This window comes from Salmo salar, chromosome ssa16, assembly GCF_905237065.1.
Source record: "Salmo salar chromosome ssa16, Ssal_v3.1, whole genome shotgun sequence".
Classification (NCBI taxonomy): domain Eukaryota; kingdom Metazoa; phylum Chordata; class Actinopteri; order Salmoniformes; family Salmonidae; genus Salmo; species Salmo salar.
In genome coordinates this window covers 79,196,886-79,210,884 of record NC_059457.1, presented here as the reverse complement: position 1 = coordinate 79,210,884, position 13,999 = coordinate 79,196,886, and the positions used below count along the sequence as shown (strand labels likewise).

Genomic DNA, 13,999 nt, shown 5'->3' with positions numbered 1-13,999 from the left:
GTTTTGTGCTGTGTTTTGATTGGCTGTTTTTTGTCTGCAGTGCTGAAGACCGTCCCTTTCACTGCCAGGACGGCCAAACGCAGCTCTCGCTTCTTCTGTGATCCCACCCACACTGAATAACACAACTAAACTCTCAGAGAGAGATGGTAGAGATAGAGAGAGATGAGGGAGAGATACTGTTGGAGAGAGATATACAGGGTAGAGGGGAGAGAGAGGTGAGGGAAAGCTAGGTGGGAGAGATAAAGCGGTATAACAATGCGATAGAGAGAGGAGAGAAGCGTGGGGGAAAAGAGAGGCAGTTAGAGAGAGAGAGAAAGAGAGAGAGAGAGAGAGAGAGAGACGGCCTCTGGAGTAGTGACTACCAGAGAGAAGCTGAACTCTGAACTTTGAACTCTATAGCAAGACAGACATCAAGATTACCTGTGACCTCACCTGTCTGGTCTGACATCACTGCCCCCCCACCCCCCATCCCCTCTGTGTTACTTACACATGTTATGAAGCTTCTTCGGTGATTATTACTGTTTATAACCCTCCCATAACCCTGGACTGTAGCCCTGGAATCAACCTGCAACCCACCATGCACTTTGACTTTCTGTCCTCTAAACCCGAGAGGGAAGAACTTGATACGCGATGACAGTGACTGGACATTTAGTAGCAACACAGTCTGGTCATTTAATAGCTACATAGCATTGCCAGTTTATCAGTTAATAGCAGACATGACAAGCAAAACAGAACAGGAAAACAGAACAGCAAAAATAAACAGTTGTTTTTTGTCCAATTAGTATTAGTGATGTACAGTATGTGTCTCTAAAGCTGTGTGATGACATGATCGCTGTCATAGGATATTGAGAAGGGAGGGGGAGAAGTTTGAAGAGTTTCTTCTTGTTGAACATTCCAACCAATTCTAATTGATAATGACATCACAAAGGGTTCTTAACCCACTCCTATCCAGCTGTAAGATGCCAGAATTGAACACTGAGAATAGTGTTCGAAAGCTCACTCCTACAAGGTTCCCTCTTCTCTGTCTGCTGCTGTGTGACAGTGAAACGTGTACAGCGCTCGCTACGTTCACTACATTTGACTGTGTTTACTATTTACTACCTTTAATACCTTTAACCTCCAACAGGGTTTTTTCAAAGCTCAGGCCCTCCAGTTCCTCAGTCCTGCTGGTTTTCCTTTCTCCCTGGCACTTGATTGATCGTTTAATGTTACTGATAATGATTGGCTGCAGAGTGCACACACACCTGGTTTCCCAGGTAGAAATCGGTCTCTGATTAAAAGAAGTACGAAAACCAGTAGACACTGTGGCCCTCGAGGACAGGAGTTGATACCCCATACTACCCTAAAATAAAGGTCCCTGTCTTATCCTTGCCATCCAAAAGTCCCAGTCTGTTTCTGCTTTATAGCCAACTGACTCCTTTTCTGTGATCTTGTCAAGGTGAGGTAAAGGATGTAGTGTTCTTGAATGCAGAATGTCTGGCACCTAGGCTACTACACCACCCATGATCTTTCCTGGCTCATGGGACCAACTTCTAGGGAGACTCGAGAGGGATCGCTCCATTTCATAAAAAAATCATTAAAAATGTAACTGCAAAAAACAACAGCACAATACTTTTCTACGTGTATATATATTTTCTAGGGAATCCCGCTTGTTGCTTTTATCCCCCACTCCCACCCCTGCTGTTTGTCAGTGTTGATGTTCATTCTTAATCTGCACTCGTTGTGTAAATAAACTGTATCCAGTCAGACTGTGTCTCTGTGTGTTTACCACTGGAAGACCCTCACAAGACCCTCACTAGTAACATTGAACATATATTTATATCATAACATTTCTTTCCATAGTAAGTTTTACATTAATCCAACAACACAATATATTATTTTTTCACATATTCCCGGGGGGGACGCTAATGGTAATAAAATAATCTTTGGCGTTAAATTGTATCATCTCGTCTCCATGGTGTCACAGAATTCAGCGTCGTCAGACCAACATTTAGGGAGGAGGGAGAGGGGGCTACATTTGAGTGACATTTGCTTCATTCAATCGATAAACTGAAAATTACGACATCAGCTTACATCCGCCAATAACATTCATTGGACGTTTGGCAGCGATGTTTTCATTAGTCACGACGTTACTTCCTGTTTCAAACAAAACCCGCCGGTTCTTGTTTATGCTAGCGCCAGTAAAAAAAAAACAAGAAGCTAATAACTGTAACAAAAGCTTCAACGTGACAACATCAACTAGTTTCGCTATAGATAGTCAGTCAGAGAATGCTTCATGTTGTGCACTCAAAGTTAGTGCAGTTTGCAGATAGTTGATTAGGGCAACTCTTGGAAAGAATTTGTTAGCTACCGTTTTTCTTCCTTCGATTTGGACAGCAGTTGACTAGCCAGCTATGCCAAAGCAAGGGCTTGCTAGACACAAGGTAAGACATCTCAGCTATTCACAATGTGCCTGCGAACTGGTTCTTAGCCGTCTTGATAATGACTGTAGTTAGCCTCATATGGTGGTGTCTAGCTTTTCCCCCAAGCCTCCCAGGGAAAGGACACCATTTTAGAGCGTATTCAGATTCAGCCCCTGTTTTTGACTGACAGGTGATATCCTCTGGAAGACTGACTGGAGGTGGCAGGGGCCAGGGCTCAAAGAAGAGGTAACTCGTTTAACCCCGGGGTCTTCAACGAAGTCCGGACGACCGCACTGAAATATTTCCTCGCCGCTAAAATTTGCAAATAATAGTCCTCTGTCCATCGTTTTGGGAATTTTCAAGGCTCCCTGACTGTCTAGCTTTCATCATTTCGTTTATTATTAGCGAGCAGATTGGCATTTGTTGTCATGAATCTTGCCCTGGGGGCAGCTCTGTAAAGTGGCATAAAAATCAGATTTTAACCTAACCTTAACCACACTACTAACCATATCCTTAAATTAAGACCAAAAAGCACGTTTTTGTGTCATGAATTTTTTACATTTACAATGTAGCAGATTTGGACTTTGCAGCTGGCCCATCTAGCTGAAAATGCTCAGTTCTGTCTCCAGGGAAAGAGTCATGACAATAAACATCAACCTGCTATCAGTGAGCTGGACACAGTCAAGAAACTGTATGAATGTAGGTCCATTATCATTTCTACACTTTCCATTTGGTTTTTGTCAATTTAAAGTATATTGAGTTAGTCCGTCCCCTGAGGTAGGAGAACACACAGGACTGATAAGTCACATCCCTGTTGCAGAGCGTCATTATGTCCAATCACTGTCCCTCTGTTCTGTAGGGGAGCAGGGCGTCCACTTGTAACTTCTACTGAGCCGGCTTATTCCCTCTACTCCACAGACTCAGAGGACCAGGTAATAACACATCCATAAACAGTCAGCAGCAACGTTAATAACAAGCCTATAACAAGCCTATAACAAGTTAATAACAAGCCTATAACAAGCCTATAACAAGCCTATAACAAGTTAATAACAAGCCTATAACAAGTTAATAACAAGCCTATAACAAGCCAATAACAAGTTAATAACAAGCTTATAACAAGCCTATAACAAGCCTATAACAAGTTAATAACAAGTTAATAAGTTAATAACAAGCCTATAACAAGTTAATAACAAGCCTATAACAAGCCTATATCAAGTTAATAACAAGCCTATAACAAGTTAATAACAAGCCTATAACAAGTTACTAACAAGCCTATAACAAGTTAATAACAAGCCTATAACAAGTTAATAACAAGCCTATAACAAGTTACTAACAAGTTACTAACAAGCCTATAACAAGCCTATAACAAGCCTATAACAAGCTTATAACAAGCTAATAACAAGTTAATAAGTTAATAACAAGCCTATAACAAGCCTATAACAAGTTAATAACAAGCCTATAACAAGCTTATAACAAGCCTATAACAAGTTAATAACAAGTTAATAAGTTAATAACAAGCCTATAACAAGTTAATAACAAGCCTATTTGTGTAATATATTAATAAGAGTTATAATCACCTAACAGTGATTATATGGTAAGTTGGTTTACATCTATGCTCTCTCTAAGGTGACAACCATTCACAAGGGTCTGGATCAGTGTGCTGCGCTGCTCAATGTCATTCTCCAGGCAGAGACGGCAGGTACCAGTCAACTATTTACTCTGTTTCTACAGAACCTTTACATTTCTAGTTGAAGTTATTAACCAAAGTGTTTGCATTGTGTGATAGAGGCCAAGCCTATCTCCGTCAGGGGAGCAGGGAAGACTCGAGCCACCAAATCCCGACCGCTGTGCACTCTGGGAAAGGAGAGGGTAGACACAGAGAGGAGGAAGCAGACAAAGAGGCCTGTCACTCAGACTGCTAAAAAACCAGGTGGGACCTGTGTGAGCGTGTGTGTTGGTGTGTGTGTGTGTGCATGCGTGGTGTGCAAAAATGGATAACTCTCTCTGCTCCAGCTCCCGTGCAGAAGACGATCCTGTCATCCCTGTCGTATCCTGGGATGAGGAACAATATTCAGAGTTCGGCCGGAACGTCAGAGCCGGCGTCAGATGCTCGGTTTAACTGTCGCCTGACCACCTCCACCCCCACCCTGAGCCCCCAAAGACTCCCCCCTAACAACACACTCCCCCCAGGCCCCTCAGTCCCTCTTGCCCAGCCTGGAGGCTCCATCATTGGGGTAGCATCAGTCCACCTGGGGGGCTCTACCTCCACAGCTCCGTTAGCTTCTCCTGGAGCTGTAGCTACCTCTCTACCCACAGCCCCTCTCACAGGCCCAGTGCCCTCTCTCCTCGCAGCCCAGCCAGGAGGCTTCGTCTCTGGGGTTGGAGGTCCGGCTGCCCAGAGGAGCTCCAGGTCCTGTAGCCTGCACCTCGGTGCTCCCTCTGTGGAGAGGCTAGCCCTGTCTGCCCCCCTGTCCTCTGACAGCTCTGTGTCTGGAGAAAGTGGACATCCAATCTCTTCTTCCTGCTCTCCCTCTCGTCAGGGACCACCAGTACTCTTCTCTGAAATTCATTCTCAGCCTCTACCCCAACCTCACCCCCTTGCCAACACTCAACCCCAGTCTGCCCCAGATGCTCCATCCCAGGGCAGGGGGGGGCAGCTGGTTTCTACCCAGGATGGAGGGGCCTTAGCCAGGGAGGCTTGCGGCCACATGGAGGGTAACGCTGGAGAGGAGGAAGAGGAGTGTCCAGTGAGAGACACCAGCGCCCAGACAAGCTTTGACATACAAACACACACCCAGCTGGCATACACACACCACACACACTCCTACACACGCATGCCGCTGGTGCTGGGCTCTAAGGGCTGTAGTCCAGAGGGAACCGCTCGTCAGGTGATGACTGTTCAGTACCTCCTTGGAGAGTTGAAGGCTCTGCTCGCTGGCCAAGGTAATCAATCAACCAACCTGTCAAAATAATCAGTCAACTCATCAATCAGTCAAAATGACTATTTAATCAAATGTTAATCAAATTCAATCTCCGCCTCTCTCTCTCTCTTCCTCTTCTCTCCCCCCTCCTCCTCTGTAGACGGTGTAGCAGAGCGTCTGGTGTGTGAGCTGGAGCAGACAGTGTCTCTACTTCCTGTCATGGTGGGCAGCTCTAACATCCAGGCTGAGATTGCTCTGGTCCTGCAACCTCTACGCAGTGAGAACGCACTGCTACGCAGGTCAGCACCATCACCCAGGTTCTGCTGTGTGTGTGTGTGTGTGTGTGTGTGTGTGTGTGTGTGTGTGTGTGTGTGTGTGTGTGTGTGTGTGTGTGTGTGTGTGTGTGTGTGTGTGTGTGTGTGTGTGTGTGTGTGTGTGTGTGTGTGTGTGTGTGAGTTTCATACAGAAGATTGATAACTTTAACGTGTGTGTTCAGGCGTCTGAGGATAGTGAACCAACAGTTGCAGGAGAGAGAGCGAGCAGAGAGGGAGGCCAGAGATGTCCACTGTGACACAGACGGTAAGATAAACTGCCCGGCCCTCGTTCAACTGTCTATCAGTGAGAGTTTATTATTGTGTGTCTGTATCTCTGAGTATCTAACCTCCTCTGTCTCTGAGTGTCGGCTGTCTAACCTCCTCTGTCTCTTAGTGTCGGCTGTCTAACCTCCTCTGTCTCTTAGTGTCGGCTGTCTAACCTCCTCTGTCTCTGAGTGTCGGCTGTCTAACCTCCTCTGTCTCTGAGTGTCGGCTGTCTAACCTCCTCTGTCTCTGAGTGTCGGCTGTCTAACCTCCTCTGTCTCTGAGTGTCGGCTGTCTAACCTCCTCTGTCTCTTAGTGTCGGCTGTCTAACCTCCTCTGTCTCTTAGTGTCGGCTGTCTAACCTCCTCTGTCTCTTAGTGTCGGCTGTCTAACCTCCTCTGTCTCTTAGTGACGGCTGTCTAACCTCCTCTGCCTCTTAGTGTCGGCTGTCTAACCTCCTCTGCCTCTTAGTGTCGGCTGTCTAACCTCCTCTGCCTCTTAGTGTCGGCTGTCTAACCTCCTCTGTCTCTTAGTGTCGGCTGTCTAACCTCCTCTGTCTCTTAGTGTCGGCTGTCTAACCTCCTCTGTCTCTTAGTGTCGGCTGTCTAACCTCCTCTGTCTCTTAGTGACGGCTGTCTAACCTCCTCTGCCTCTTAGTGTCGGCTGTCTAACCTCCTCTGCCTCTTAGTGTCGGCTGTCTAACCTCCTCTGCCTCTTAGTGTCGGCTGTCTAACCTCGTCTGCCTCTTAGTGTCGGCTGTCTAACCTCCTCTGTCTCTTAGTGTCGGCTGTCTAACCTCCTCTGTCTCTTAGTGTCGGCTGTCTAACCTCCTCTGTCTCTTAGTGTCGGCTGTCTAACCTCCTCTGCCTCTTAGTGTCGGCTGTCTAACCTCCTCTGCCTCTTAGTGTCGGCTGTCTAACCTCCTCTGCCTCTTAGTGTCGGCTGTCTAACCTCCTCTGTCTCTTAGTGTCGGCTGTCTAACCTCCTCTGTCTCTTAGTGTCGGCTGTCTAACCTCCTCTGTCTCTTAGTGACGGCTGTCTAACCTCCTCTGCCTCTTAGTGTCGGCTGTCTAACCTCCTCTGCCTCTTAGTGTCGGCTGTCTAACCTCCTCTGCCTCTTAGTGTCGGCTGTCTAACCTCCTCTGTCTCTTAGTGTCGGCTGTCTAACCTCCTCTGTCTCTTAGTGTCGGCTGTCTAACCTCCTCTGTCTCTTAGTGTCGGCTGTCTAACCTCCTCTGTCTCTTAGTGTCGGCTGTCTAACCTCCTCTGTCTCTGAGTGTCGGCTGTCTAACCTCCTCTGTCTCTTAGTGTCGGCTGTCTAACCTCCTCTGTCTCTTAGTGTCGGCTCTGCAGTCGGAGCTCAACGATGCTCACAAAAGCCTGCAAGAGCTGCAGCGCGCCAACACTGAGCTACGGCAAGCCCTGGTGGACACACAGAGCCAGCTGCAGCAGAGTGAGGCGGAGTGCAGTCGCATCAGTAAAGGTAATAGATGAGGGGGAAACGTACTCAACTTCTTTTCTATTTTCTATCTGAAATACATGAAGATCAGGGCCTTAAACTGATCCATATTACACTGAGATTAAAGGATCTCTGTGTGTGTTATCTAATATGGATATAATCTCTTTATATAAGTGTGTGTGTGTCTGTCTGTGTGTGTGTCTGTCTGTCTGTGTGTGTGTGTAGACGTGCAGTCTGCTCTGGATGAGGTGCAGGGCTGTAACAGCAGGCTGGAGGAGTGTCAGAAGGAGAACGCTGCACTGGCCCTCAACACCCAGAAGAGGGAGACAGAGATCCACACACTACAGGAGCACCTCAGGTGTGTGTGTGCATGCGTGTGCGTGCGTGTGTGCGTGTGTGTGTGTGTGTGTGTACTTTCTAATAATTGATTGGAGTTTTTATTTTTTACTGACAGTCTTTCTCTCTCTCTGTCCTCTGTCTGTCTCTGTTTCTCTCTTTCGACCTGTCCACATGTCTGTCTGTTTCTCGCTCTCTCTGTCTTTTCCTCCTGCTCTTTCTTTTTACCCTTCTCTCTGTCTCTCTCAGAGCTCTACAGGTCCCTGTCGCTGAGTCTCCTGCTGTGACTGACATCCCTACGTCCCGCCTCCCTCTCACTAAACAAGCTCTGGACCAATACCAGGACCAGCAGGGTCCGTCAGACCACCCAGTCAGCCAATACCTGTGGTCGTTGGAGCAGAAGGGGTGTGGTTCTGTCTCCCTGCCCTGTAAAGGCCCTGAGTGCAACTACACACATCAGCAGGACTTCAGTGTGTGTACACCAGGTGGTCAGAGTGTGTGTGCGTTTGCAGATCAGGACGTGAGTGTGTGTGTGGCTCTGGAAAGAAAAGCCACCCCACCTTTGGCCTTCGCCCCACTGAGAGAGACTGTGAGGTCAGCACTTCCTGTTGAGGGGTCACCGCTTCCTGTGATGTCACAGAGAGGAGGAGGACCACAGGGTCTTCAGAGGCTTACTGTTGCCCTCGAGAGTTTCCCTCAATTAAAAAGTATATTTTCTAATCTCCACCAATCAAACGGACTCTGCTCTAATGGTGCTGGACACTCTGACCTGTCCCAGAGTCACCGGCGCCGTCTGGACATGGATATGGCATCACCGGGCAAGGGGCGGAACACTTCGCTTGACTCCACCGGCCTCTCCTTATGTGAGGTCAGATCCTTGGCTTCTGATTGGAGCGCAGGGTCAAGCTCGACCTTTGACACGCGTGACGAACAGGAGTTCCGGAACGGGCTGGCCGCTCTGGACGCCAGCATTGCCAGCTTGCAGAGAACTATAAAGCAGGACCTCAAGAGATGACACACACACACACATACACACAGTGAGGTAGTCTGAATCTATTCCAATGTAATAAAATAACCAATGTCTTTTTCTAGGTTTCTTTTTAATTGTACTTTATTTGAATAAAATGGCAAATAAAATATTTATTCTTTATTCGTTACTATTTATTCTTTACTTTAAAGACGGGTTACCTGAGAACTTCAGGAAAACAAAGCACACGCTTCAATGGGGAAGGACATGCCAACCCTATCTCTTTTGCCCCATAGTTGAGCACGTGTCCGTTTTTGTTGCTAAACAACCAACCCGTCATTTGAATTAAGGGAGAAGGAAATATGATGTATTAAAAACAATGTTCTCCCTCCTACAATGAGTCAAGGGTTAATAACACTGATACCTAAAGCCTAAAAAAGAAGTTCTGCTCATCCATAACTGGCATCCACTTTGTCTTCTTAATAATGACTAGAAGATATTACCCTTACTACTTGCAAAAAGAATGAAAGAAGTCCTGGATGCAATCATTGATGAAACACAGTCTGCCTTTATGAGGAACAGACATATTTCTAACAATATCAGACTAGTATTAGACATACTTGGCTACTCAGACCTAATAACCGAGGATAGCTTCATATTATTTTTAGATTTTTATAAAGCATTTGACACAGTTGAGCATCAGTTCCTCTTCCTTTCCCTTGAGAAATGTGGCTTTGGGATTTTTTTCTGTAAGGCTATTAAGACTATCCAAATGGTAACAACTCTATCAAACTAAATCATGGCATCTCACCTAGATTTCAGTTAAAGAGAGGAATTAGGCAAGGTTGTCCTATCTCACCGTTCTATTTTTATTAATCACCCAACTTCTTACAAATTCTTTAAATAATAGTCCTGTACAAGGTATTTCCATAGCTGGTAAAGAAATTATTATAAGCCAGCTGGGTGAAGATACTACACTTTTTCTGAAAGACACTAGTCCGATTCCCATATCAATCAATGCGATAGAATCCTTTTCCAAAGCGTCTGTTTTTTATCTTAACATTAATAAATGTTAACTCATGGCTGTTAAAGATTGTGTGACACCTTCATATTATGGTATTCCAGTAAAAGAAGAACTTACATATTTAGGCATAACCATTAAAAGGATCAGATGTCTAGAGGCTTACTAAATTTTAACCCTCTTAAAAACCCAGAAGAAGCTAAATCAATGGCTACAGAGGGACTTATCTTTAAAAGGAAGAGTCCTAATAACCAAGGCTGAAGATTTCTCTAGACTAACATATGGCGCTCTATCTTTATATCTTGACAGTAATATAAGGAAGGAGATAGACCAGATGCTTTTCAACTTTGTGTTTAGAAACCGTACACATTACATTAGGAAAACTGATGTAATGAACACTTATGAGTATGGTGGGCTGAATTTTCTGGACATTCCTACCTTAAATAATACTTTTAAGATCAATTGGAGAAAACAATTCCTAAGAAGACCCACTTCTATGTGGAACTTTATTCCTCATCATGTCTTCTCTACTTTTGGTGGCCTTAACTTCATTTTGGTTTGCAATTATAATATTGACAAAGTTCAGGTGAAATTCTCTGCTTTTCATCGGCTGGTTTTCTCGTTATGGTCCTTAACTTATAAGCATAGTTTTTCTCCACACAGATATTATATATGGAATAATCGGGACATATTGTATAAAAATACTTTTGGGGTTTTAGAATATTGGTTCCCAAATAATATCCTATTGGTGAGCCAACTGGTAAATAATATCCTATTGGTGAGCCAACTGGTAAATAATATCCTATTGGTGAGCCAACTGGTAAATAATATCCTATTGGTGAGCCAACTGGTAAATAATATCCTATTGGTGAGCCAACTGGTAAATAATATCCTATTGGTGAGCCAACTGGTAAATAATATCCTATTGGTGAGCCAACTGGTAAATAATATCCTATTGGTGAGCCAACTGGTAAATAATATCCTATTGGTGAGCCAACTGGTAAATGCAGAGGGTCTTTTACTTAATTATCAGGAATTCTTATCACTTTACAAGATCCCTGTAACACCTCAATATTTGGCAATTGTTTTAGATGCCTTTCCCTCAGGTGTTGCTTTATTATTCAGGAACGTGTCAAGACCTGACTAACCTTAAAAGGAAGCATCCTAAGATTAGGCCTTCCCTGTGACTCAGTTGGCTCAGTTGGTAGAGCATGGTGTTTGCAACGCCAGCATGGTGTGTGCAACGCCAGGGTTGTGGGTTCGATTCCCACGGGGGGCCAGTACAAAAAAAAAAAAATGCATGAAATGAAAATTAAATGTATGTATTCACTACTGTAAGTCGCTCTGGATAAGAGTGTCTGCTAAATGCCTTAAATGTAATTAGTTTTTCTTTTAGTCAATCCAACAACAACAGAGCTATACAAGCCTTGTTTCAACAGGATGTTGTATCTGTCCCTTATGTCATGCCTTATTGGAATGGTTTTATTGATTATGTCTGTTGGAAAAAAGTGTGAATGTTTGCCACACACATACCTACTTATTAACAAAATGAAGGACGTTTCTTTTTAAATTATTTATAAATATTATCCTGCCAACCACTATATGAAGAAGTAAAAAAAAACATAAACTCAAATTGTACCTTTTGTAATGACCACCCAGAAACAGTGTTGCGTCTTTTTTGGCATTGTATTCATGTAAGAAAACTGTGGCAAGACATCAGTAGATTTATAATTGAACACATTTATGAAGATTTTACACTATTATGGAGCGATGTACTGCTTGGATTCTTTACTTACGATAGAAATAAGTTGAAACAATTTTATGTAATTAATTTCATTATTCTTTTGGCCAAATTTCATATTCCCAAATGTATATTTACAAACAAAACACCACATTTTATTACCCTGCAAAAAGAAATGTAACTATATTTTAAGACAATTAAATACAGTGTCAACAAAAAAGCTGTTAGAATTATAAGTGTCCCTTAAGGTCCTTGTGAAATGTGATATTGTAGCCCTAGCCCCACCCCTAGCCCAAATGTCCTTTGTATATCCTTTATAAATACTTGTGTTCCCCACGTACTTTTTGTATTGATTTGTTGTTAATAAAAATAAAATAAAAATTATGTATTGTAAAGAATGAATGGGAATGGGGCCCTGCTAACTGTAGTCGCAGATTAGTGACGTAAGGAGTGTTGCTGTAGAAACAAATGAAGCTTCCCCGTCAGTGCTTGTGGCAACAAGAGAGCACGAAAATAGATTTCAACTTGATCGTGTCTGGTTTCATTCGAAGAATAATGTAGCTCGTCAATTTTGTATATGGTTTTATACTTCAGATCTGGGAGCGAAAGATTACTGTAATAAACTCGCGATGAGTCTCGCTAGAAAGGACGCCGGGCTACGGGCACTGGTCGCGAGCACGAACATTAATCCGGAGCAGAAGGTTCCTCAAATTCTCTCAAAATTACAAGGTCATTTAGTTAGCTAACCTTTTTACATTGAAAAACGTGTTATTTTACTTTGCTTGCACGTGTGTGTTATTCCTGATACCCAACTAACAATCATTCCTTATTTTTCGACATTGAAGATATTCTGAATAGGATATCTGTCCAAGACGATAGAGAGTTGGGTGCGTTCAAAAACTCCTTGTTCAGCCACGGCATACTTCAATACTGCGCAGGAGACGCCCTCAAACTGAACTATGCCAAAGTTGAAGGAGGCTACGCAACTGCCACTCAGTTGGCAGAAATTCTCAGGTACGATTTTAGAATCTTGAACCACAGAACCACAACAAGGAATAACAAAATCTGTGTTGACTGTTACTCTGCACTAAAACAAGCAGGCCTAGACACTACCAACGGACTACCTACCCCAGATACTACTACAAGGCCCTGATAGAACTGATGGAATAATAATTGATGCAAGCAGATCTATGAGGGTGGGGGTCATATATCTGTAGTAGTGATTTGACATTGATTTCTTTGTGTGCATATGCAAACTCCTTTAGCTCCTGCTGTGTGGGTGTGGACCTGGGCGGAGACACTGAGGCCTTCCATAGGCGGCTGCTCCCGTCCGTCACAGACAGCCTGCTGTCATTGGCCAGTCGGCTGATGAACAGAGCTTTGGCGGTAAGGGACGTAACTTTTTTTTGAAGTTTGGAATGTCCTCAACAAAAATATGTCTAGTGACATATCTCTCTCTGTAGGGGAATGGGCAGCCTGAGATGTTTCGTTTCTTCAGGAAGGTGATGGGCTCTGTGTGTTGGCTTCTGAAAGCCCATGGTCACCTGGCCACACAAGGTGAGATCTAACGTCCATTACCAAATAGACCCCTTACCTAGCTAACGATGCACCCCTCTTCTCTCTCTCTCAGTCCTGCAGTCAGACCACTATGAGAGGATGTTAATGAGTGAGGAGGAGAGAGTGGGAACCGTGTGTGTGTCACTGTGGCATCAGCTTCTGACAGCTAACAGGTAGCATATCACCACACACACACACACACACACACACACACACACACACACACACATATCAATTAAATTCATTACCCGCTGCCTCTCTGTAGTGAGTTAGTAGCAGGTTTGGGAAAAGGCCCCTTGTCTGTGATTCTGGATGACGTCGTGTACCGAATGGCTCACACATCCAACCCTGCTGTGGGAGGGGCAGCAATTAGGACGCTCCTCCTGGTTGCCCGGCAACAAGAATCCGCCCTGCAGCTTATCATCCACAGGTTCAAAGGTCAGGGGGATATTTCCAGGTTAAGATATATATATTTTTTCATGGGTTAACTTTATATGCTTGCAAAAGCAATCTTGATGTTTATGGTTTGTGTGTTGCAGGGTTGGAGGGCATGATTGGTCGAGAATGGAGGGGGCGGGGCTTCGATGAGGAAGTGGACCAACTGATCAAGCTGCTGCACAAAGTCCCCAAACCAGCTGATCACACAGAGGTAAAATATAGTGTGTTTGTTGTTGTTCGTGTGTGTGCGTGCCTTACACTCTCTCTGTGTTATCAGACGTGGCCAGAGGAGTGTGTGAGAGCGGCGTGTGTCATCCAGGCAGCGTGGAGATCCTATCAGACCAGGAGGAGAGTGAAGAGTCTGCCCAGAGCTGTCAGATCACTGCAGAGGAGCTTCAGGTGTGTGTGTGTGTCCGTGTGTGTGTGTGTCTGTGTGTGTGTCTGTGTCTGTGTGTGTGTCTGTGTGTGTGTCTGTGTCCGTGTGTGTGTGTGTGTGTGTCGTGTGTGTGTGTGTGTCCGTGTGTGTCTGTGTCCGTGTGTGTGTCTGTGTCTGTGTGTGTGTCCGTGTGTCCGTGTGTG

At 44.6% G+C, this 13,999-nt stretch overlaps 3 protein-coding genes across 10 annotated transcripts in view; all 3 read left to right on the top strand.

Annotated features, from left to right (window-relative positions):
• The window catches only part of LOC106593939 (formin-like protein 2), a 51,142-nt gene extending 49,396 nt beyond the window's left edge, over positions 1–1,746 (top strand). For both annotated transcript variants that reach the window (XM_045698028.1, XM_045698029.1), the window contains one exon: positions 41–1,746. In XM_045698028.1, coding sequence (XP_045553984.1) covers positions 41–120 — 80 coding nt within the window. In that variant the 3' untranslated portion in view covers positions 121–1,746. The remainder of the gene's footprint in view (positions 1–40) is intronic.
• A 299-nt stretch (positions 1,747–2,045) lies between these two features.
• On the top strand, positions 2,046–8,846 carry ccdc14 (coiled-coil domain containing 14). Of its 2 annotated transcripts, none has more exons than XM_045698032.1 (11): positions 2,046–2,423; positions 2,593–2,648; positions 3,262–3,334; positions 4,029–4,101; positions 4,189–4,332; positions 4,416–5,345; positions 5,484–5,622; positions 5,820–5,902; positions 7,241–7,384; positions 7,586–7,718; positions 7,946–8,846. In XM_045698032.1, the coding sequence occupies exons 1-11, from the start codon at positions 2,394–2,396 to the stop codon at positions 8,709–8,711; spliced, it is 2,571 nt and encodes an 856-aa protein (XP_045553988.1). In that variant the 5' UTR covers positions 2,046–2,393; the 3' UTR covers positions 8,712–8,846. The 2 variants fall into 2 exon arrangements, with proteins under 2 accessions (XP_045553988.1, XP_045553989.1); XM_045698033.1 differs by having other exon boundaries at positions 2,308–2,423; positions 3,321–3,334.
• Positions 8,847–11,860: 3,014 nt separating this feature from the next.
• The window catches only part of iqcb1 (IQ motif containing B1), a 6,761-nt gene continuing 4,622 nt past the window's right edge, over positions 11,861–13,999 (top strand). For 3 of the 6 annotated variants that reach the window (XR_006759844.1, XM_045698036.1, XM_045698039.1), the window contains exons 1-7: positions 11,861–12,154; positions 12,271–12,439; positions 12,691–12,811; positions 12,889–12,982; positions 13,056–13,155; positions 13,248–13,420; positions 13,522–13,819. Coding sequence is in view for 5 of the 6 variants with exons in the window: in XM_045698036.1 (XP_045553992.1) it covers positions 12,055–12,154; positions 12,271–12,439; positions 12,691–12,811; positions 12,889–12,982; positions 13,056–13,155; positions 13,248–13,420; positions 13,522–13,819 (1,055 nt within the window). In the remaining variant the exon portion in view is untranslated. The remainder of the gene's footprint in view (positions 12,155–12,270; positions 12,440–12,690; positions 12,812–12,888; positions 12,983–13,055; positions 13,156–13,247; positions 13,421–13,521; positions 13,820–13,999) is intronic. The other 3 variants (XM_045698037.1, XM_045698041.1, XM_045698038.1) reach the window with 2 other exon arrangements.